Genomic DNA, 24031 nt, shown 5'->3' with positions numbered 1-24031 from the left:
GTAATGAGCAATCGACTTTCGTTTTTCCGGCTGTGAAGGTATAAATATACTATCAATCACTGACTACGTCCACAAAATTACTTTGAATGCTTGCTGAGAAAGGCTGAGGACTTCACGAGGAGGTTTTGCTAGAAAATATATCGACACAAAACAACTTAAGGTAAGTTAAAAAAATTAAAATTAGGGATTCAAAATAAAAAATGAGACAGAAAAGACTCAATATTATAAAACTATAAGATGACTTCTTTTTGAGGGTATTGCACTTTCTGAGTGTCATAACTATCTTTTAAAAGTTTAGTTCATTGATATACTAGGTTCATAGATCCCACTGCACTGATCAAATGCTTTATAGGACGTAGAAAAAATAAGATTTCAAGAGAGCACTATTGTTATTTACCCCGGAGAGTACAAAAAAATTGGCAATCGAGAAAAAGTTGGAAAATTTTTATTGCGTGAAAATTGATGGTGGCAAAAGTGAACTATTATAAACGAAGATAAAAAAAATGTCCTGAAGCTCTTTTCTGGACCAGAGATAGAGTTAGTTCCTTAACAGTTTTCCACACATTTTGTGTAGTTCTAGTAAGAATTTGTTATTCAATCAAGACGTCTTTTTTTATCAGGTTTTTTTTATTTTCATAAATTGCCACTTTGAATCTATTAGAAAAGTACAGAAAATTTAATCTCTGGTGAATGCGCTTCTTCTTCTGCTACGACTTTTTAAGAACTGAATTGATCTGAAATGAGCAAGACGTTTACCGAATTAATGTGGTCTTGCTATTTTTTCTTAAAATAATTCAGCGAAGATTTCTTTTCAGCGCATGTAGTTAACTCTTAGATAATTTAACATTTTCATCTCTCTCTAAAAACAAATGTACAAAAATAATGACAAAATTAAATGTATCAAATACATCATATTTCTAAAAATTTCAAAGGACTTTTCCTTAAATTTGAGAGATAGGTTTAAAAAGATAGAAATTCTCTGTTATCAAAAAGCAGCTGAATATAGTAAATAAATTGTAGATGTGTAAATTTTAATTTAGTAGCACACATTTCAAGGAAATTTAACAAGACAATGATATTGATAATGTTGCCAGAAAAAGAAATTTTGAACTTTAAGAGATTAGAAAAAAGTAGAAAAGTGACAATAAAGGATAGCAGACGTTAAGAAAGGAAATCTTTCTTTAATTGCCACACTTGAAGCTTTTTCAGTGCTAAAATACTTTCATTGCCGCCAATTCCAATTAATCGTTATTGACTTAAAATTATTAACGGTAAACGCAGTAATTAAATAGGAAACGGCCTTTGAATTGGCCTAATTGCAACATGTAGCGAAAATTGTACTTAACGAAGATTAGGTTTTCAAGTGATTTAGTCAGTTTAAATTGTTAGCTATTTTCATTCAATAACTTTCAGGAAAAAATAATTGCAAATCTTAAAGATGTCAAAACAGTTTAATAATTCTTTACAATAAATTCACAAAAGCAGAACAGAGCCCCCCGACTTTGACAGATTGTTAATTATTTTCCGAAATTTCGCCCCTTTGTAAAGACATCAGAAAGCTTTAAAGACGCAGATTTCTTTTGAACATGCGTAAAATTCCAAATTCTTTCCTCGCCAGATTAGCTGTTAATAAGCATTTATTGCTAAATGTTTTATTTTTCAAGGCTTTTTACATCGTGGAGGGGGTGAATATCCATGTTTTTTGTGGCCAAATCCGTAAACCCGCCACTTATTCCGTTCAAATCCAAATCTGCATTACTTAAAAAAATTGCGTGGTACAGTTTCACTGCGACGGACGCGAACTGAATTGGAGTTTATATATAAGAACTTATATCTTTAAAAATATGACCATTGTTTGTGGTCGACTGATTAGGATACGAAAACGTATTTTATATTCTTTATTAGTATATACTCAAACAGTGGAAAGCGTTTCGGCGCACGCTGATTGGCTACTCAAACTTCGAATATCCTTTGCTATTCACGTCGGCCGAGCAACGCGCGTGAGAAAATTGTTATCTTTGACAGGAATAAACTAGTCAAAAATCATCCTTTTGAGCTATATCATCTCATTGTCTTAGTATATAATAAAACAACTATTCACCTCAGTGGGGGCTAGGGGGGAATATTCCACCACAAGCCACCGCCACATCGATGAATAGTTGTTTTTTATTTCTGTTAAATAAGTATTATATACAAGTCAAGATAATACATTGTTATGACAAAAAGTTTACAAATGGAAACATCAGAGGTTATCCATAACGCAGTCCTAAAGTGTGCGTTCAAGGACGATCATGCACACATGAATATATGAGTTTTCACACTTGAAATAAGAAGAACAGTTCAATTTTGCAATTGACGAAAATCATTCTACGTCATATTGCCGTCACACGCAGCAAAGTTCTGTCTGTACATAGAGTGAAGTAAGAGTTACTGTGAGTCCCAGTTTGCAGTTTCTTATAGCCAATCGACATCGAGACGTCCTACAAAACTTAAGTTATCAAAGCTAATCAGTCCCAACATACTCATGCATGTAACTAAAAAAAACAGTGAGAACTCAAAGCAATAAGCCAATTCACTGAATGTTTGCCCTGATTGCCTGGAACACAACTTGAAAGTTTTTTCCTCAGCTAGTATGGACTTAAAACGAAGAGCTATTCTATGGAAGCGCTACCAACAAATCATTATCATTATCATTATCATCATCATCATCATCATCATCATCATCATCATCGTCATCATCATCATCATCATCATCATCGTCATCGTCATCATCCCCATTATTACTATTATTATTGAAGAATCCAACAAGCCTCACTTACTGCAGTTTTAGCGTTGCGACAATTTTTGAAAAATCTCTATACAGAAAAATAACTGCATATTTACATTTTTGCTCTTTTTTTTCTCAGATGAAGATTGCTATAATTTCCACGTTCCTTCTGGTTGCCTGCATCAGCATGTCATCCTTTGCTCTTCCGTCGTATTATTCCTGTTTGAATGACTGCGACATTGACTACGATCTTTGTATTGGAGCGTGTGGTCAACCGGGATACCCCCCCTGCTCGGTGTGCTCGCCTCAGTGGAATCAATGCAGAGCAGATTGTTAAGAATAACCCGACGACACTTATAAGGCTTTGAGATTGACAACCAACCAACAAGTCGTCACGAGTTAATGCAAGACTTGTGCTTGTGAACTATAGTATAAGATGTAAACATAAGTATCGCAAAAGTATTTTTTAGTGTTTTCTCCATTTACAATTGGAGACTGTGTAGACTATGTCATGAACAAATATTAAAGTAAAGCATAATCCCTGCTCATGGATTGTATTTTTTCATAACAGATATATGAAACTGTAATACAGATAAACTGAAAGTAAACTTGCTCATGATTCGAGCCCAGGACTAACCTTATCAAATAGGTTTTGAATTTTTGCGCGCACGAAGCAGCCAATCAGATACGGCTACAAGGATCTCTGCAAAGCTACGTCATCAGAATGCGCGGGAAAAAAAGACACATCTGCAGTGTTTACTTTTTAGGTTAACACATCACCCTTGAGATACTGATGCAAATGCGAAATCAGTCAACCTTACAGGAAATCATGATGGTTGTGCTTAACAAAACATGTCCTAGACTATGCAACGCTGAATACAACTACATTTTAATTTTTTTGCAACTGAAAGAATTTTTACTTTCATTGAAAGTACCCAAGTTTTTTAATCACTTAGCATTTTTTGCGCTTGTAGTACTTGTGTGAAGTGGCGACACAGTAAAAAAGAAAAAAAAAACCGTTTGGCGTGGTTAAATTTCCTGCGAGATACATTGTCAATATGCAAATTGCTATTACTATAAAAATGCTAACTCCATCAGAAAAAAAAAATTTTATTCTAATTGTTAGGGTTTGACGCGACTGCATGTTTTTTGATGTTATTTAATTTTTCAACCAGTCAGCGTCAAACCACTAACAAACTATGTCATCCCCTGACTACAGTTACACTAGATTTTATTTTTAAGGTACTATCCAAAGTGACTAAGTCATGTTATATATTGTAACATAATTTTAGCTCAAATCGTAGTATCCTCATATATTTTAAAATTTTTAAGGCTTTTTGCGACTTTTTAATTTTTATTTTTTACTAGGGCCTCTATTGATGACAGTTTAAATTGTAAAGCTGATAGAGTTATCCTGTTGAAATAAAGGCCTACTATCCGGCCTAAACTAATTCAGAGAAAAACAAAGTAATGACCTTGTGTCAACTCTGTCAACTTTATGATGACTTGGACAGTCAAATGAATTGGACTGGGAGGGCCCAGTGCGTGGGTGATATCATAGCCACTCCTGTTATGGCCTGAAGCAGCCATAACCGACATATTTATAGATCCTTCGCCTCTCAGTCGAACAATAAAGAAAACGCCTCTTCACTTATTTCTTTCAGTGTTTTATTACAGAACGTTCTGGAGAGATTACGCTCTTGTTTTCTAAAGCTCATTACAGTTGGTATTGGTCATTATTACTTTCATTCAATTACAACGTCCTTATATCTACACCAACTTGGTTTTTTTTGGAGATTGCTAACAGAGTTGTATACCACTCTTTTACCTAAAAATAGGCAGGGCGGATTTTTTGTTCGCTAAATGTACAATAATAGCACTTACGTTGCTTGAATGTTCGCAGCGAATTGTTGAACGCGCGATATTCGCAGCGAATTATCGAGGTGGCGAGTATCGCGCGAGATCGCAGCGAATTGTCGAGTTGAGCGAAATGTCGCGCGAAAGATCGAAGCGAATTGTCGAGGTGGCGAAGTATCGCGCGAAGATCGCAGCGAATTGTCGAGGTGAGCAAACTATCGCGCGAAGATCGCAACGATTTGTCGAGGTGAGCGAACTATCACTTCGACATTTCGCGCCGTTCCAAACAATAGGTGTCACGATAATTCGCTGAATTTCGAAGAAATATCGCGTCGCGCGAAATTTCTTCGAAAAGCTCCGAAAGCCAGGAAATTCGTCGAAATTCGTTTGCATTACTTTTGCACAATACTGTATGGCAAGGACTACGAAACTAAACGTTATTCGTGAAATGGTAAAAAAAAACCGGAATTTCTTCTTTAACGTCTATATTGAAAACTTCATCCTTAATTTCAAGTTTTGTTTTAGTAAAATTGAAAAGAATGGTTCAGGTTTCCGAAGTAGGCTCGATTTCCGCCGCTCTCTCGAGTCCGACCCCGATCTTCCTCCGACGAAAAGAAGGTGTGCGGGCTCATTTTTTTTAACAGCGGCTGGTAACCGAGCCTTGAAGGTTGTTAGCTTTAACGACCATCCTCGTACCCAGGGTCTTCCTTCCCTTTGACTTCAATCCTGCGCAGAAGGGACGAAGACTCGAGGTACGAGAATGCTTTCACGACCGGAAACACTCGCATTTTACCATACATAACTAAAATCCGGTGCGGTTAGTTATAGTTTAATACCCATGAAATTATGAAATTATGCATGTTTGACAAATCGGAGTGCGGCTCACTTCATCCAAATGAGGGCGGAAATGGCTAAGTGGCAACATCGCCGATTGATCGTCGAGTTAGTATTTGAAGTCTTGAACAATTTCGCCCTACCATATTCAAGTTAATTTCTCACGCAAATACGAATACAAAGTAAGACATACCTGATGAATAATGACATTCTCCCAACTAAATTTACTAGAAGGTGAATTTAAATAAAAAGAAATTATATGTCGAGATCAATAAAGGATGACTCTCTTCTCGAGACTAAACTTCAAACTTGTCACGGCCATTACGTCATGTTGGATATTAAATAGGTAAGTACGTGTTTCGAATTTTGCTCAGTGAAATTAACACGTGATAAAGTGCTGCCTAATTTAAAAGCTAAAAGAAGCCGTTTAGTTTACCACCCTTTAACCACACTTCTCTCCGAAATAATCAGAATAAATTATAATCCGCTGAAGAAAGATATCCTTGGTTTGAAAGTCCCTCAGTACGTGTTCTGCGCGTTCTGTGGTCTTATTCACTCGCTGTCGGTATTTGGTAACAAAGTAGAAATCTGCATCGGTAGTCTTTGCAAAAAGTCATTAATGTGTATAGAGCATAGCGAACTATAAGGTTTAATGAAGCAAATAACCGTTATCTGCTCCCATACACGTGTATTTCGCCGTTATTTACCGATGCGCCATGGCAACGGATCCAAAAGGTATTGATATTTTAATTTAATGAATATTGTCGATAGGAGCAGCACGTTTTTCATGCCAGGGGTCGAATTTTAATTTGTTCGTTTAAAACAGATGATTATGAAGATGTTATCCAAGCACAGCGCTATTTCCAGCAATCGAAACTGTATAATTTAACGTATTTCGCAGTGGTGCTTTATTTTTCACCTGCTGTACGTGGGCTCTTGAATTGCTCCGCTTGAATTGTTTTGTCACTTTGAAGCTCCCTAGAGGGGGTAGAGAGGGGCATTTAACGGAAGCTTTGATTTGCTTTGGCGGAATCAAATGGCAAGTATAACAATTTTATTCTTTTTTTTCGTTAAAATGACCTGTATTATCAGCACTGTTCCGGGCTCGATCTGCTTATCACAAGATGTCCCGAGTTTCGTTTTATTCAGTTTCATAACGTGAAAGTTTGCTGCCATCGTCACGTGTCAATTAATGTCAAAACGTGCTGACAGTGTGAAATTTCAAGTGTCGGTTGCTTTATCATTTTGATGGACTCCATAGGCAATATAAACTTTGCTGTTTGGTGTTTCTTTTGCTGTTTTCAATATGAAGAGAGAGATGTTCTTGTACTGTTGCTCGTCTCAGAACAAATCGTAGTAGACAGAAAGTTACTGCTATATATTGATAAAAAGCGGAATCTATAATTATGGGTACAAAGAGGTATAGTTAATTGAGCTCAATTCATTAGCTGTCGAGACTTCAATATACCAGTTCATTAAATAGAAACGAGTCCTGGCGGAAGCAAAAAACTATATGACCAAAGTACTGCTATAAACCGCTGCGAGTACAACGAAATTCCCCCCCCCCCTCCTTCAAAAAAAGCAGCAAAACCTGTTTGACCACTTGGTGAGGTTAACGCTAAATTAAACAGGCTCTGGCACTAAGCAAAAAAAAAAAAGAAGGAAATGTCCATTGTTAGGTACAATTGCTACTGGGTCTCAAAACTACATGCATCTCCAAAATGTCACAACAAAACTGCCAGCGCACTAATTACGTAAGAAAATAAGTTAACTGCATTTCAGTAAACTCAGTAAATATTTCATGCGACCTCTCAATCAGGTGTGACGGGCGATCGATAAATTTTCAATCGGTTACAGAGGAAGGAGGAGTAATTTGGCGAGGCAGGGGACATTATTGCAGGGAGTGACAAATTGAATACTAATGACAACGCATTTTTCAATCTCTCGCGTGCTGCAGGTTTTCAAAGACCTGGCATTTTTGCGATTTTCTAGAATGATCTGATTGCCCCTTGTTTACATTCTAAGCGTAATTTTAAACTCTTGTCACAAAAAGAAAAAAAGTAACAATTATTAATTAAAATTATAGCCTTAAGCAGCCTTAACCGATATACTTATAGATCCTCCGCCTCTTAGTCGAACGTTTATTCTCTCATTTCTTTTAGAAATATTATTTGTTGCTTAACGTTCACGTTCTGTAGAGTTTAACTAGTTTACGTAAAGCTCTTAGTATTGACCAATTGTTATTTTTATGACTTTCATTCAATCCGGCAAAACATTCTCATTTCTACACCAGCTAGATTTTATCTTAAAACTGCCAGCAGAGTTGCCTACACCCTTTTCTTAAAAGAAAAGTCGCAACAAACAGTAAAACCAGTTAATGTTTCATGCGCCCTCGCAATCAGGTGTGAAGGGCGATCGAAAAATTTGGATCAGTTATAGAGGAAGAAGAAGTAATTTGGCGAGTAAAACATTATAGCAGGGAAAGATAGATTGACACATTATAACACATCTATCAATCCCTCGTGTGCACTATAGGTTCTCTAAGATCTGGCATTTTTGCTATTTTCTAGAATGATCTTATTGCCTCTTGTTTACATTCTAAGCGTAATTTTAAACTCTCATCACAAAAAGGAAAAAGTAACAATTATTACAAATGTCGCACGCCGAGTTTAGCAGTTAAGTTATTTCAAAGCTATGTTTCCTATGAAATACTTGGAATGCTAAAAATCACTGCGAATGCCGTTTAAGATGTATTTATAGCCTTGGAGAATTCAAGCTTAACAAGGCTAAGAAATACTGGATATGAATTCCATCACTATAATTTGTAGGGAAAGAGGCTGTTAATAGGAACTTGATAGCATAAATAAAGTGTTGTGTTTTAGTAAGACATAGTTAACTTAGCTGTGACGGGAGTTTCTCTTTATGGTCGCTTTATGGTCGCTATATCTCGCTATTTTCTCTTGATATAGATAAAGAGAAAATAAGTATTTTCTTCTGATATATTTTTGACGAAAAGTATGATTATATTGAACTGTTTTACATGTGTTAACCACTTTGTAAGTATTCAATACAATGTGCAACATTCCTCTCAGACGAAAAGACACACAGTCGCGGAATATAATATTAAGGGAAATTTAATTGTTGATCTATTTTATACACACATGTAACTATCTCGTGATTTATCTTATTCAACGAATTGACAAACTAGACAAATTAATCAAAGTTATATGCTCAATTAACCATTGTTGATTTCAAGAGTCAATAAAGCCCCTTTTGTTTAACAACTTCATGATAAAACCTTGTTCTTCTGTTTTAAAGATGTTGGAAAATTTAAACCAGAAAACTTTCAGAACACAGTGGTGGCCCGAATTCCGTTGACGCATTTCTGTACCCAGAATTCACCTGCAGTTAGACTATCGTGACTTGAGTCATTTCTTGCGGCGTAATTTCACAGCGGTTGATCATGTTATATAACTAAGTCTTTTCTAATTTATTTTCGGCTTTCTGTGTGTGGTTACACGGCCAGGCGGATAGATAAGAACATTCGTCTTTACCACGCCGGGTTCTTTGCAACTTTTCTTTGTTACTCAACGTGAAAGAAGGTGTTCGGCGAGTAGTTTGCCAAATTAACCCGTACGCGCACCGCTCGCCCGCCGCAAATGAGTTAACTCCCTGTTTGAGAGGAAAATGAGGTTGATGGTTATCGCAGAATACCCGCCTTAATTTTTTATTTCATCACTTTTAAATTTTAAACATGGATGATCACGCTAGGCAAAACCGTTAAGTTTCTGAGCCTGATTTCGCCATTTATCAACAACGCTATGTTATTTTTTTCGTCTTTTTTTTTTAGATTCATCAGTTTTGCTATACACGTAATGTTATGACAGAGTTAAGGCCTGCCAGATAACATTATAGAATGATAGTGGGTGGTCTGAGCTATAGTTAGTAATAGATACGTGCTTGGCGGCGACTCTCTTTAAAACAGGCATTGTCCCCAAGTGTCAGCAAAAAAGACCATAAAATCTTGTTTACAATTGTAAACCCCAACGCTAAATTTAAATAGTTAAGTCCACAAGGGAAATAAAGTTCTAAACCAAAATTTGGTTTATGTAATGAGTTATCCAAACCTTATTGCACTTTGGAGCTTTCTATGATTTCCAACGCCTAGTGAAAATTATTTGAACGAAAAAAAGTAAAGAAAAATTAAATGTACATTACGATATCATCTAACAACTGTTTTTCTGAGAACAGTTTAGATCCGCTTGTTTAGTGACTCAACAATTGAAGCAGAATTAAGGAAGTATCAAGTGTTTTATTGAATCAAGTCACTTTGCTCAAGTGGTTAAGCTTCTTATAAACGTTTTTACTAATAGTAAAGCAGCTTATAACGTACAATTGTAAATAGATCATGATGATAATGTTATTAATCATTGTGCCAGATGATGATTTTGTTGAACGCAAAATTAACAACATCAATAAACTGTCCGATAACCTTCCAAATGATTTTTATTGAAGTTCTTGTTTACAAGGGCAGTGGTTATAAATAACGTCATCATAACCAAAAAACGGCTTAAAGCGAAATAAAGCATGTTTAATTAACGCCAATTCATTGACAATATTTAGCTTAAAATGCCTTTTATACTATTGAAGATCAGCAAAGTTTTAAGGCTTGGCAGCGTTGACAGAAACACTGCTATTTCAGGCGAAGGCACAAGATCCAATCAAATTGCTCTATGGAGCGTAACACCCTTGACATTCAGATCATGAAACTGCCCATGCTTTCTTGAGTTTTTAATAACCCAAGATTTTCAAAGAGCTCTCTATGCTCTGATGATCTGTCATAGTGATTTATATGCAAACCGTCAGGTCAACGATTAATAGGCAACCATATTGATTTTCCATAAAGCTTGCCTAGTTGATGTAGAAATGAATTCCGTTATCCCTGAAGAGAAAAAAGCATAAAACTCTTATTAACAACTTAATCAGCTAGTTTCAATTTAAAGCTTTTTCTTCGATTATCAGTGACATTTTCCCAGGTTTTTTGTTCTCGTTGTATTCAAAGGCAACAGGCACAAACATAATTAATGAAAGATTTGATAAGAAAAAATCAATGTTGCCTTTTGACCAGTTCAACTTTTAAGTTGTGTGTGCTTACTGATGGATAAGGCTCGTTTATACAATTCATGTTTCTTGTAAAGTTGTTCAGTTTTCGTATTAAAGGGGAAAAAGTGAGACATAGAATAAATTTAAAATGCGTTTACATGGTTGCCATAAGTGTGTGAAATCGAACTATGACTGTAATTTTCGCGAGCAAATTGACAAACCCTGAAGCGTCTTTTTTGACAGCAAGGAAAACTCTACCTCCCTTTGTTGGCATATTCATGACCATTGAGTTAATTTCATGTATCGAGATGAATTTACTCTTACTTTAATGAACAGTTTTGGACGATTTTGTGACTGGGCTTTCGTTGAGGTTTTGGTGTTTTTTTTTTTTAGTTGAATCGAGAAGTTTAAGAAAAGGAGGGAAAACTATTATGATTAAAATGAGTAGTAAAAGTTCAGTACGGCGGTGTTCGCGTGTGATGTGTATCACTTTCAAGAATGAAGAATTGATTTTTATAATACAGCAGTCGTTGCGACATGTTTTCTTAGACAGGTAGAGTTGATTAATTAAAAAAACTGTTAACTTTGATTTTAGCAAGGAACTTAAGAGGTGGTTAACGGTCCTTTCTCGGAAATTCCGGTTGTGGTTGTCTTATGACGGTTGCAAGAGCATTGTCAAATAAATAGTTTTAGCGTCTGTAAGCTCTTGGCCGAAAGAATAAAAGTTTAATAAAGTTGCTGCCGGAGGATTGAAAGACTAACCTTGAAAATCTATTCAGGGCTTCACTTTTCGTATAGACACCGTATTTGTCAAAGGCGAGACCAATAAAGTCGTTCGTTTCCGCCGTACATCCTATTAAAGGAGCGGACAGGAATCCGTCAGGATAACGGAGCCGGTTACACGTTCAACTGTCGTGTTGCTTCAGTGAAGGCTTAAAGGGTTTGTACGCCTTTGCACGATTTTCGGCACATCAAAGAGAAAACTTCAATTCAAACAATCAATAACGAGCTAGATGTTTGTTTTTGAACTACCTCTGAAATGCCTCAAATGCCTACTGAATCACTGTTTAATAAAATTTGGCATCTCTAATAATCTCCAATTAAGTCGTCATATCGTCTTATCGTTGGCTTTTTAATAAGAATTGGACAGACCCCTATCGGCACAAAAATTCGTTCGCTTCGTTAAGCCTTCTGCTCGGCGTTCAAGGCGAAATATTTGAGTTAAACCACTAAAAAAATAAATGCTTCAAATTGGACACTTATCACATTTTCGGCAACGACAGTTTTCCTGCCTATATAAGAAACAATATCTAAGAAGGCACATTCCGACCAATTGTTCCACAAGTAAATTAAAAAAAGTTGATTAATTCCGGTTAACCAATCAGAAACGAGATAAACCAAACATTTTGACGATCAAAGGATTTATAATCGTGAATCTGTGTCATCGGCTTGATAAAAAGAAAGAGGTTGAGCTGGCTAAAATGGAGAACCAACATGCGTTAACACTTATAACTCTTTTACTTGCAACAGTGTTTGCCCATAACCTCATGGAGGCCAATTCGAAGCTATTGTAAGTGAGAATCCATTTTCTAATTCTTGTGCTTTGTTGAATCACAATTATTCAATCAGCCTTTTATCTCTTGACATTCTGACAGCGTTGTTTCGTCAGTTGCTACTCTTGGGCCGAGTTTGATCTGCAGCAGAATTCCTGGCCTGTCACCTAAACAGATTGCCATCTGCGAAGAGTACCCAAAAGTCATCAACTGCATTCGAGAGGGGTATCGCATGGGCGCCGAAGAATGCAAATTTCAGTTTCGTAAAAATAGATGGAACTGCACACTGCTCGGCCAGACATCAGTCTTCGACGACAGGGCAGTTCGTAAGTAGGATTACCATGCTTAGATATTGCTCTTAACGTTCTCTTAATGAGATTTCGCTATCCTCCTAACTATTAAGCAATTTTCCACTGCCTAATTTGGCAGCCCACTTTTGGTTGAACTTCTGTTAAGTGTTTATTTGTTTGTTTGAAGTAAATAGCTTCCTATTAAGCGCAGAGTCCACTTATGAATCCACTTATGTAAAAAGACTTTTGACGTGTTTCAAGTGCCGGAAAACTGGCGTGCGATTAACACTTGTCAAAGTTGACAAACTTACTGACACGAATGATTTGGGTATAATTTAACATCGCCAATAAATTACCATAATCTTCTGTGCATATTCTTCCGAAAAAGCGTTTAAACTTTCTTTTGAGGCGAGATTAAACGAAGACTAAAGAATGCCTTAGGGCCTCTTCACAGAGCCCGGTTAACGAGCTGTCTCAGACCAGGACGGATTTTGCCTCTGTTCATGATTTTCCCGGTGCGGGGCGGGGCGGCGACACTTGCTCCGCTCTTCGTGCTTTTTGACCCATGTACTTTTTATGCCATTTTCTGGTGGAAGTAGGCAAACATTTGGACCGCCCTCGGGGAAGCATTTCTCGGCGTCCCGCGCCGGGCTGGGCGTTCAGGGAAAATATTCTTCCTGTGGTCTCGGTTGCGCCGGTCGGTCCGGGCGCCCTCTCTCACTCCATTTTACAGATGGGTGAGCCGGTCTCGGCTGGGCCCCGGTCACCGGGATCATGAGGGCCCTTAATGAGGCTACTAGTATTCAAACTAAACAAAAAGTGCATGTCGATAGTCGATTATCGGCCCCGTTCCATACGTGTGACGAATAGTTAATTATGACACTTTTATGCGTGGTTGTTAGGAACACGCTCTGTTCTTTTAGAAACGGTATTGTACGTGTGTGATAAGTTCAAACTGGTATTCCCAACTAAGACTTAACTGTCAACATGAACCTTACATTGCTCGAGTTAGTGATATGCTGATAAATTCGAGCCCTATCTTTGATCTTATCATCATTTGGATACACCTGAGTGAAAAGGAAACGTTTTCGCGACCTTTAAAGCAATCTGCAGCGATACATTTGACGGGAGTGATTTTAATAAAATTACAACAACGAGAGAGATAATTCTGCATTTTGTCGCAAAATAATTAACGAAACTCGTACAGTTGTAACATAGAAATTAGTACTTCATATATGCTAGGGCACGTATTACGCAAACGTCAAATTAAAACTGCAACTTTGTATTTGAAAAAAACTATTTTTGGTACCTTCATTGAAAATTAATGAGTTTCTTATTATTTTAATCTCTTTTTTAATAAAATACAGTTATTTTGTCTCGATCAGTTGATAAAAACTTTATTTTTAGCGTACACTTTGGGTATGAGTTCGGTCTGGATTTTGATTATGTTATAAAAATATACCTACATGTGTTCGTAAAACTAAATTGGCAATCAAAAGCTTTTACTATTCGAAAACAACTGCAGAAAAAAAGAAGCTTTTCGTTATTGCTGCGATCTCAGTTCGAGATATGACAAAAAACCAAAGCTAGAGCAATCTTAACGTAAGAAGTTTGCTATGAAAGGACAATTCTGCCCATATATACAATCTTATCCCGAAAGAACAGCGCAACAGAACTTCAAAATGACATGAAATAAAATGACTTAACGTACTTTTAATTTTTCTAAATCATGTTATTTTATTACAGTTTTACAAAATGTTCGCTAATCCCAGTTTTTCCGTTATCAGTTTTTCTCGCTAATCCCAGTTTTTCCTCGCAGCTGGAACGAAGGAAGCAGCTTACACTCAAGCGATCATTTCTGCTGGAGTCGTATACACGATAACTAAAGCGTGCAGCATGGGGAACCTTAGCGAATGTAACTGTGACAGGAGAAAGTGGGGACAGAAGAGCAATAAGGGTTGGATGTGGGGAGGCTGTAGTGTCGACGTAAGCTACGGAATCGATCTTTCAGATCGGTTCGTGAACGCTCGGCGATCAAAAGAAGATGCCATCTTCCTCATGAACAAGCATAACAGCCGGGCAGGCAGACAGGTAGGAGGCCTATCAGCTCGTCAGAATTTAATGAGATAATTGCTTTTTCTAATTACTTAATGATAATGAGGGCTAAACAATTACGGATTGGCTCGGTCGGATTGTCTTGGTCACACGAAGATGGTTTTGCCGTGTTTCGGCCCGTGGAATTTGCATATGAAAGGATTCGCGTTCCACTAGCTAGTTTCGCGGCAAAAGTTTATTAAATTGGTGCATCGCTCAGGGCTGTATGTACAATTTACTGATATCTCAACACATATGACGAGTTTTCGCTTGGATTGGAATTTGATTAGGTTTGGATCAGGTGAAAACGCAAGAAATATTTTCTGATAAGCAAGATAAAATGTGTATTGAAAAAGTATTGAGCCTTATTATAAGATAACCGCAAAACCACATTGTAGGAAATTAAAACTTTTGGCTCAAAATGTTGATGTTTGTATCAAATAATGCATGCCCTTTTAATTATACAAATGACAAGTCAGATAAGTAGATAAATAGCTAAAGTAAGAATCGTATTTGAATTAGAATTGTTCTCATGGCTGGGTATGTGTCTTCTGCTCTGTCCAGCTCGCATTGACGGCAGTGATTTTTACAGGTATAAATATTCTTGTCTGTCTCTTGTCTTCGGGGTTTGTTGACAAGCAATAGAAAAAGATTAAAACTAAACAATGGGAACAAAGGGCTCTGTTCGATTGAAATGACCGGTATTCAAACAGCAAACGAACCAGCTAAAAGAGAATTAAATGTTACGTTATTTTCACCTTCGTAAGTTTGGTGAATCTTGGAAGAGCTTTGATTTGGAAACATTCAACAATTTTATACATGAAACACCTTATACCATGCCTCCGCCTCGCTCACCCAACTTGCTTGAACATAAATCTAAACTGGGTACAACTTTTCTACTTAAAGCAATCTCTCTTCGTGTTCAAGCTACTTGTACTATCTTTGAGGGTAACGGTTGCCATTTCAACTGTCCGTAATCGTAACACCAAGCACCAATGCCGTGCTCGATGCAAGTCTGAGCAAACTAATTAAACCTTTAAAGTAAGTGCTACAGCCTTATTGCAGCAGGTTCTCTCTGCTAGTGGCAATCCGTTTTCTTTTAGCTCACGTACAGGTGTTTTGTGGTCGTTTTAATTGAGTTAATGTGTTTGCAAGCTTCTTTGAACAAAGCTAACACTGTGTTTAAAACGACTGTTTTTGTGTGAAACACGCGTTGGAATTCTTTGCTTACTCTCTGAGTAGAGTGAGTTCATACTGTGAGGGGAATGTTGGGTCACTAGCTGCTACAAAGGTACGTAATAAAGCACCTTTCCGAAAACCACACTTTGCCCATAGAAAGCGTTCAAACACCGTGCGTTGAGAGCGTCATTGCAACGCTGAAGGGTTTTACCACCGTTTTAAGGTACGGTAAAAAAGCGAATTAGGCGGAATTGCACTGAAATTGATACTGGCTACTAACAGTGCGTTCTCAAAGGGGGAGCAATTTTACCTTTTGTGAAATAAAAAAACCTCACGTTACGATTATGAAAAGAATTGTTTAGTTGAATTCTTGGTAATTAAAACCTGCCTAGCTGTGTACGCCCGCCTGCAGAGATTAATATTAACTGCGGATTCTTGAACAGCTGGGAACTTGGAAACAAACATTGACGGATCATCTTTTATTTTCATAACAATTTTTTTAATATACTGAAGAGATATTTTTGGAATAAAACGATTTACTTTCCCACGCTTAAAGTTAAGTTTAGTGTTTTTTGAGGTTATTCTGGGCAATATAGACAAAAGGATTTAATCTCTACGCCCCAAGTAAAATATACCTTCGATATTAGGAATACTTTCATAGCAGAATTAATATTTTAGCACAGCTTTTAAAAGGTTAGAACCTATACCTTAAGCATCGAAGTCTACTTTTAAATGAGAAAGACGCATCCCTTAAATATTGGAAAGCATGTTACACAATGTTTCTTAGTGCAACTTAATCAAAACTTATTGATACATGCCATAAATATTATTCATCGCACGTTAACAAAAAAAAAGAAGAAAAAATGAAGTTAGACTACAAGATATAGCAGTTTCCTGAAAATAAAATCACATTTTTGTTGCTTTAACCCACTTACTCCTAAACGTTTCCAAGTTCTATCTAAAAATAAGTACAAATTTTATTTTGCAGAGTAGTGTAAAAACAAACAGCTTCACTAACCAGTACTGATAGCCTTCGTGTGAATGCCGTCACGTACAAGGGTTTTTTCCCGAGGCTTGAAGTTTAAAAAACGTTCATTACTAAAGCCATAGAGTTAAAAATATTACATATCCCCTCTTCTGATTTTTAATTCACTTATTGAAAAGTTTTTTGTCTGGATTGTAAATCTGAAATTTGAGTTTAGGAACTGAAATAAACCTTCGCAGCAACTGTAAAAATTATCGCACGTTCATTGGCTGTTTGCTGTCTTCAATACAGGACAGTCAAGTAAAACTTGCTCGCGAGCTTTACAGTTTTGGCAAGGCTTCTAACAATGAGTATGTATGAGACAATTTATCAGCAGTGGGCCATGATTTTTATTAGGAATGACTGTCTGGGACGACACTGACAGTGAACCTTAAAGGAAAGATGTAATGCAAACTCAGGATGATAAACAAGTGTCAATCCGCGTGAGCAGTTTGGGCAAACAGAAGAACCCCACCACGCACGCACTCGACATTCCTAGATAAAAATAGTTGAGACAGACGCGGGTTTAGAAAAAATTGTAAAATCATTCAAATTTTTTCATTTCCCCTTCGGGCCCTTTCATGGTGTGTCAGAACGTTGCTTCAATACCCGACGCATGATTCTGTGGTTAAAAAAAAAAAACATAGAAGAGGGTGGAGAGGAGGGAAGAAAGGCAGCTTTGTCTTGGTGAAAACACTAAGTGGCCAGTGGGGTAGAAAGCCAAATGCGAACCCCTCCTTTTAGTTGCAGTGGGCAAAAATAAAATGTTTAAAATGATAAATCATAAACATGCGCAAAGTTAATTTATGACAGAAAAAGCTATAACTACAAATAAAAACCTTATCTGTGACTGGGTAAAATAATAAAAAATACTAAGCTTTGAAACCAGCAAGGGGAAAAAGCTATGTGTGTATTTGTCTTAATAGCATATGTTTCTTGCTAGGCATGTTTTTCACCAATACTGAGTGAAAGCTACGCGCTGTGGCCTGCCGCTTACTGCATGAGGTCTTTCCTTCTTGCAACCTCACTGCTGAATGCGAGTCAGTTGACTGAGGGGGGAGGTGTGGTATAAGAACGTTTAGCGAGAAAGTCACGTGATTCCGAATTTTGTTCAACTTTCTTTAACAAACAGGACATGCTTTTATGTAAAAAATGATCGTGCTTTTAAAAAATGGATCACATTTGAAGCAGACAGAACATAAAAAATGGTATTGGTGATCTGATTCAGTTAACTGAGTTCAAAGTCGCGAAGTTCAGTAAGAAATTCGCCTCAGTTTCATGTCCCCTGTGTCTCGAAGCAAGAGCGCAACCTAAATTTCCACCTAAAACTGGGACATTTTTCTCGCTTACTTTAGGTTGTTAAAGAGAATTTGGTTTTCGAATGTAAATGTCATGGAATCTCAGCATCCTGTGCAACCCGCACTTGCTGGAAGGCGCTGCCTTCAATTCGTCAGATCGGCAAAAGCTTAAAGGAGTACTACCACATAGCGTCCAAGGTAAAGCCTAAAATGGCGCCGTCCGCTGCTGGCCCAAAGCCAGAGTTCCTTGTGCTGGCATCTGACAACAAAACACGGCCAGAACGCTCTACCTTGGTGTATTTGAATAAATCGGACGATTACTGTGCACGGGACGCGCGCTTTGGAATACCTGGGACGCAAGATCGTGTCTGCAACAAAACTTCGGATGGGCCGGGTAGCTGTGACTACATGTGCTGCGGGCGAGGACACGACACACACAACTTTACAGAGATGTCGCAATGCAAGTGTAAATTTCACTGGTGCTGTGAGGTCAAATGTCAGGAGTGCGTTGAAATTGTTATCAAGCACACCTGCAAGTAAATAACATGAGTGGAACACTGAGTGTGTAGCGCCGAATCACTTTAAAATGAGGAACTTATAGATTATACAGGCGCAAAACCTCAAACGTTGAATGCCTGGATAAAAATGTAAAAGTTAAAGACAGAGAGTCCAGCTTAATGCATAACATTGTCACATGTACAACAGAACATCCACAGAGATATCAACTTCATAATGTATTCTAATCAGACGTTAGAGATAAAAAATTGTCATAAAATGCACGTAAAACTAACAGAACAGTTCACTTTAAAGAGCGCTGAGCGCAAGAGATTTTATTAAAGGTAATGGAGTTCTTGATTGGACGAAAAAATAATAAGGTGACACAAGTACTTCAACTAGAGGTCACGCACAACTTTGTTGGAGGAACTGTGAAAAATACGTATAAATTTCTCCAAAGAACTTAGGCATCGTAATATAAAATAAAATAGATGTAAATCTCTGACTGAAAACGTGACATTTTTTTAAGGTATCAACCCAGTCAACTGCTGATTATGGCGCATGTTACACCGCAAATGAAATAAAAACGATATCCGATTGGCTAGATTCTTATACCACACCTCTCGCGCGCAAGAACGTCACAAATCTACAGGGGAGAGGGGCGAGGCCAGTGTAAATGACAGTTTGTGTCATTTGAGATGTTTTCTTATATTTACTTTGTTTGTTTGGAATCTTAGCTTATGGTATATCTAAACTCGCTCTTGGCTTTGCCTTTGCTAAGCTCAATTTTGATTGGTTCACTTATGTAATGGACCCCAACTTATCAGAACAAAGGTATTTTTGTCCAATCAGGAGAAGGGTCGTGAAACTAACCTGTCCTAAAAACCAGTTATTGTTTAAATTTCGAGTGCACGCTGTTTTTTTTTTTTACCCGACCTGCTCCAAAAACCGACGTTAAAACAGCGTTAACGTTTCAGTTTTCCCTTTTCATTTTTTGTAGCTCTTAGTGCGATGCTCTCTATATAGGGTCAAAAGGGGACAACTGTTTTAATTAAATACTGTGCATGGCTGGAACCAACCGTAAAAATTACAACGGTTTCATCTTAATAAGGAGTCTCAAGGGTGAGAAATTTGACTTGGTAGTGAAATACATTACTTCATTTTCTTCAGGGTTCGAAAACAATGCTGCAGCATTGTAAATTGAAGTTCGAGGTTCCATATTGTCTGTTCGAGTTAATGTTTCTCCTGCGAATTGTAGTGTTGCGAACAGCAACAGTAACATCACAATGGTATAGATGTTACAAAATATATTTATTATGGGACAGTGCAGTGGAACCTCGATATAATGAAGGGTCAAGAGACTGGAAAAAATATGATATGTTCGCTATAAAGAGGTTTTGTTATATCGGGGTTCGTTTCCATATATTTTGCCATTACTGGTGTGAAAAATCGTTCGTTATACAGAGGACTTCGTTGTATAGAGGTTCTTCAAATCGAGGTTCCATTGTAGCTGATTCGCCGCTAGCACCGCATAAAAGTCGAGACTGACAGAAGGGAACAGCAATGTAATTAACGCTAAGCGAGTGCGAGGTGTGGTGTAAGACAACACAATTATTAAAAAAAAAACGAAACAAGAAAAAGCTCTTTGAAGTGTCTCCGTGCATTTTCAGATCAAAGAGTGGATAACGCAATCCGCCTGCGACATCACTATCCAGTGGATAGTGTAGTTTGTTTTGTTAACACTTATCCACTGGATAGTGATTTATCCGTGGCCCTTTCATTCCAGTACAAGGGAAAGTTTTTTATATATATTTATATAATTTTTTATCAAGATTGAAATGACACACTCGACTTTTCCAAATTGCAGTGTAAAATTTGTCAGAGGACGTTTTTGAAACTGTGCGAAAAAAGGGAAAACTTTCCCCAATAGTATTCGTTAAAGGAAAGTTCCAGATTGCTATAATGTCGAAGAGTAAAATTTTGGTCCCTAATCCCTTCGTCGGAGGAAAATTAGTTTTTTCTCAATGGTCATGTGATACCGGTCAGCGGATACCTTGTTTTGACAGTGGTTAATTGACCATAACATGGATGTCCAATATCAAAAATACAAGCTGAGGTTAACTTAATTTACGCTCACGCGATAACCAATTTTTTTGGGCCTGATGGTTTTACCAAAATTCCTTACCCATGGTGCTCCGCTGGCGCGCATCGCGTGCTGGAGCTCCGCTATTAGGGATTTTCAAAGAAGTGATATGGATTATTGGTCACTAAATTTAAAAATAATGGATTATTTGTGTTACATTTTAAGATTGCAGATTATTATCGCATATTATCTTTAGGTATATTTATTTTTGCGATGTTTTACAAAATTGGAATACGGATTATTTCCAAAATTTACCCAGGATTATAAATTATTCAGCCCCCCAACAGGGCCTCTCTTGGAAACGGGGTAGAAAAACGGTGTTGAATTTTAGTTCCGGATTTATTTCATCATTTCATTTGAATCGAAATGAGCTTATACTGGAATGAAAGTGTTAACGGTATCGGGTTGTCCCTTAGCGGCCATAAAAGGCTGACTTATTCTTTGCTCTATGGGACGCTTAGGGAGTGTGGAACAAAACGTGGTAACTTGCCAAAATGTAACTTGTTACCAACCATTCTTTGCTTGGGGACCCTTTTCTCACTAGGCGCTCAAGGAGGGTCTGGAAATTCAGTGTCGCTGTCACGGCACCTCGGCATCATGCGCTACAAGAACCTGCTGGCAGGCTCTTCCTTCCTTTAAGAAAGTGGGCCTTCAATTAAAAAGACGCTACGGAAAATCTGTTGATGTACAAACTGTCAAATACCCTTCTCGAGACGGCAAACGGGATGCTTATCTCATCAAGTCAACCGATGGCGAAAAGCCTCCACCAAAAGATCTGGTTCACTTCGACAAATCGCCGAATTATTGCGACGAAGATAAACTGAGGAGACTCCCAGGGACAATGGAACGCCAGTGTAACAGAACGTCGACGGATACTGATGGATGCGATTTTCTGTGCTGTGGACGGGGATACAACACTCATGAAATCGTCAGAAGATGGGATTGTAACTGTAAGTTTCACTGGTGCTGTTATGTCAAATGCCGGAAATGCAAAGAGCGCATGGAAGAGTTCAGATGTAAATGAGACCGCTGTGCAATGATCCCGCCTGCCCAAGCTCCTCTCGAGACTTGTATGCAATGCAGATGAGAATGGTCATTGATTTTTACTCAAGATTTTCTGACCTTAACTTGTATAGTTCTTTTCATGTAAACAATTACGCAGTCCCTGAGGGTCTGACGTTCCATTAAACACTAATCTTTTGGCTCCTTATAACGAGAGCATGGGCAAATCATTGGACAAATCAAAGCGAAATTCTGATCCTTTGACAGCGTAATCTGTTGATAAGAACTGTAAAGTTAAGATTGGTAAAACTAGGTAAATCGTATTATTTATCACTTAAATTCAATAGAATATGGACTAAACCTGCACTTTTGCAATGTTGGTATTTCTTTTTTTTAACAGTCAAAGAACAAGAGATCTTTGTTTTAAACTATTTGAAACCGCACCGGTGATACAAAATAAGCAATATCTATGAGATCTAGTGAAATATTCAGGGGTTCTCCAAAAACGCATGGAAAACTAATAAAAGAGGAATAATTCCCATGCGACATTAACTCACTTTGGGGAGAGACGCGCCTTTAGGACTGTTAGAGCTGTACATGTAATTGGTTTGCGCACGCATAGTTCACGCTTTTCAAGTAATTGCAGGCTCAGTATGTTTAAAAATGAACCGGACCCGAGAGAGTGAAGGGATAAAAGCCTAAAATCGCCTCTGATGCACAAGAGTGATCTTGTTACAAAATCAGAAAGTACAAATTAAGAAAATTGTTAAATACAGTTAATTGTCTTGATGATCCACTAAAATCTCAGAATTAACATTTAAAAGATGTATGGCAAAAACTTAGGAAAATTAATATTCGAATATTGGAATATAAGGCTTTATTATGAAGGTGGACTGGCACAGTTTACGAAGTAAGAATAAAGATAATGCGCGTGAACAAGCTTAGAGCAGCTTGCTAATTTAACGCTTCTGCTAGTCTTTAATAGAGCTATGTAAAATACTATAGAATTTGTTGATTTATATGCCTTATGCTATAGATATAAGAAATAAGCTACCGTTTTCCAGCACTGCAGATTTGCCGCAGGGCTAAGCCAACAACTTTATTTTACCCGAAGGGATGCAAAAAGGCCAGTTATTTCTAGAAGCAAAAAATATTTTAACTTATTGAATTTTGTAGTTTTGTGATCAAACCGGAGTAAGTTAACCAAATGAAGAAATTAACACGTTGCTATGACACTTGGGCTTTTCACTCAAAATGTCATTTATTCATGGCCAATTTTGTCAGTTTCTTCCATTTGGTTAGCTTTTAATTAATTAATACATTATTTATCTTTATGAACACGTTGATATAGAACGTTTATCAGATATCTTAGGGAAATTTTTGAATCATATTTATAATATCATTAAGTTATTATTTTCAGTTGATCATTACCCAAATGAGACAAGTGTTATGGTTGGTTCCTGGACAAGTTTTTAAATAAACGGTTTAAAGGGGCTTTGTTACGGATTTTACCAGATTTTTAAACAGCCAAAATTTATATTTGTGTCGTAGAAAACCTAAAAATAATGGTCCCTTTTTATTAACAGTTGAAATGTCAGAGCACTGGCTGCGGATGGCTAGGATGGAAATGGATTACAACTTGAAAAATTGACGCTAAACTTTTCAAGTTGTTTCCGCGTCTTCAAAAAAAAAAAAGAAAACCTAAAAATAATGGTCCTTTTTATTAACAGTTTAAATATCAGAGCACTGAAATTGTTAACAAGCGTCTTTGGCTGCGGATGGCTAGGATGGAAATGGATTTCAACTTGAAAAGGCCCAACTTTTAAAGTTGTCTCCACACGTCTAAAAAAAAATCGATATTTTAAGACGTAGTTTGATTTCTATCCGCAAAAAAGGTTCTATCTTCCTTTAGATGTTCAAAGATAATGTTTTTCATGGGTTTAGTTGCCTACCACTAATTTCAGAACAGTTTAGACCAAAAATCTGCGAAATCTCCGTAACGTAGCTCCTTTAACCTGAAAGAAAAGTGATAAAAGAAAGCGCATGAACAATGTACTTCAACCAAAAACACTAATAGAGGACAAGTTTTTGACAGCTGAATTTTTTTATGTTTAAATATTGCTATTATGTGGTTTAATTTGGACGATAAATATTTGTTGTCCCAAAGGTTACATGACCACATGCACAGACTCAATGAAAAACATTTGTTCGATATATTGATTATACAGTGTAAATATTCATTTTTTTTTTGTAAAATAAGGAAATAATACGAAAGAAATAGAATACAGCAACTTTGTACAATGTTATAACATCTTTCTACGCCTTATATTGTATTTACCTAGTCTTGAATCCGAACAGGATAACAGGTCTTAGAAAACGACTACAGGGGAGG

General features: G+C 37.2%; 1 protein-coding gene and 1 long non-coding RNA gene across 3 annotated transcripts; both read left to right on the top strand.

Annotated features, from left to right (window-relative positions):
* Nucleotides 1-3311, top strand: LOC144654929 (uncharacterized). Its single transcript, XR_013571021.1, has 2 exons — nt 1-160; nt 2907-3311. It is a non-coding gene; the product is annotated as an uncharacterized LOC144654929 (long non-coding RNA).
* An 8701-nt stretch (nt 3312-12012) lies between these two features.
* LOC144653716 (protein Wnt-7b-like) lies at nt 12013-23950 on the top strand. 2 transcript variants are annotated; one of them, XM_078513785.1, is made up of 4 exons: nt 12013-12131; nt 12217-12440; nt 14224-14495; nt 21182-23950. In XM_078513785.1, exons 1-4 carry the CDS (start codon nt 12043-12045, stop codon nt 21659-21661), a joined length of 1065 nt encoding a protein of 354 aa, XP_078369911.1. In that variant the 5' UTR covers nt 12013-12042; the 3' UTR covers nt 21662-23950. The 2 variants fall into 2 exon arrangements, with proteins under 2 accessions (XP_078369911.1, XP_078369910.1); XM_078513784.1 differs by lacking the exon at nt 21182-23950 and adding an exon at nt 18057-18996.
* The last annotated feature ends 81 nt before the right edge of the window (nt 23951-24031 follow it).

The sequence above is a fragment of the Oculina patagonica genome, chromosome 5 (assembly GCF_052425735.1).
Source record: "Oculina patagonica isolate OP01 chromosome 5, crgOcupat, whole genome shotgun sequence".
NCBI classification, from domain to species: Eukaryota; Metazoa; Cnidaria; class Anthozoa; order Scleractinia; family Oculinidae; genus Oculina; species Oculina patagonica.
Note: the sequence above shows the minus strand (reverse complement) of the source record. Positions and strands in the feature narration are given on the sequence as shown.

Excerpts from the sequence above, each read along its gene's own strand:
- LOC144653716 (XM_078513784.1), top strand. The coding sequence starts at position 12,043 with ATGGAGAACCAACATGCGTTAACACTTATAACTCTTTTACTTGCAACA. Across the intron at positions 12,132-12,216 it reads GAGGCCAATTCGAAGCTATT|CGTTGTTTCGTCAGTTGCTA; the intron begins GTAAGTGAGAAT and ends ACATTCTGACAG. Across the intron at positions 14,496-18,056 it reads ACAGCCGGGCAGGCAGACAG|GTTGTTAAAGAGAATTTGGT; the intron begins GTAGGAGGCCTA and ends CGCTTACTTTAG.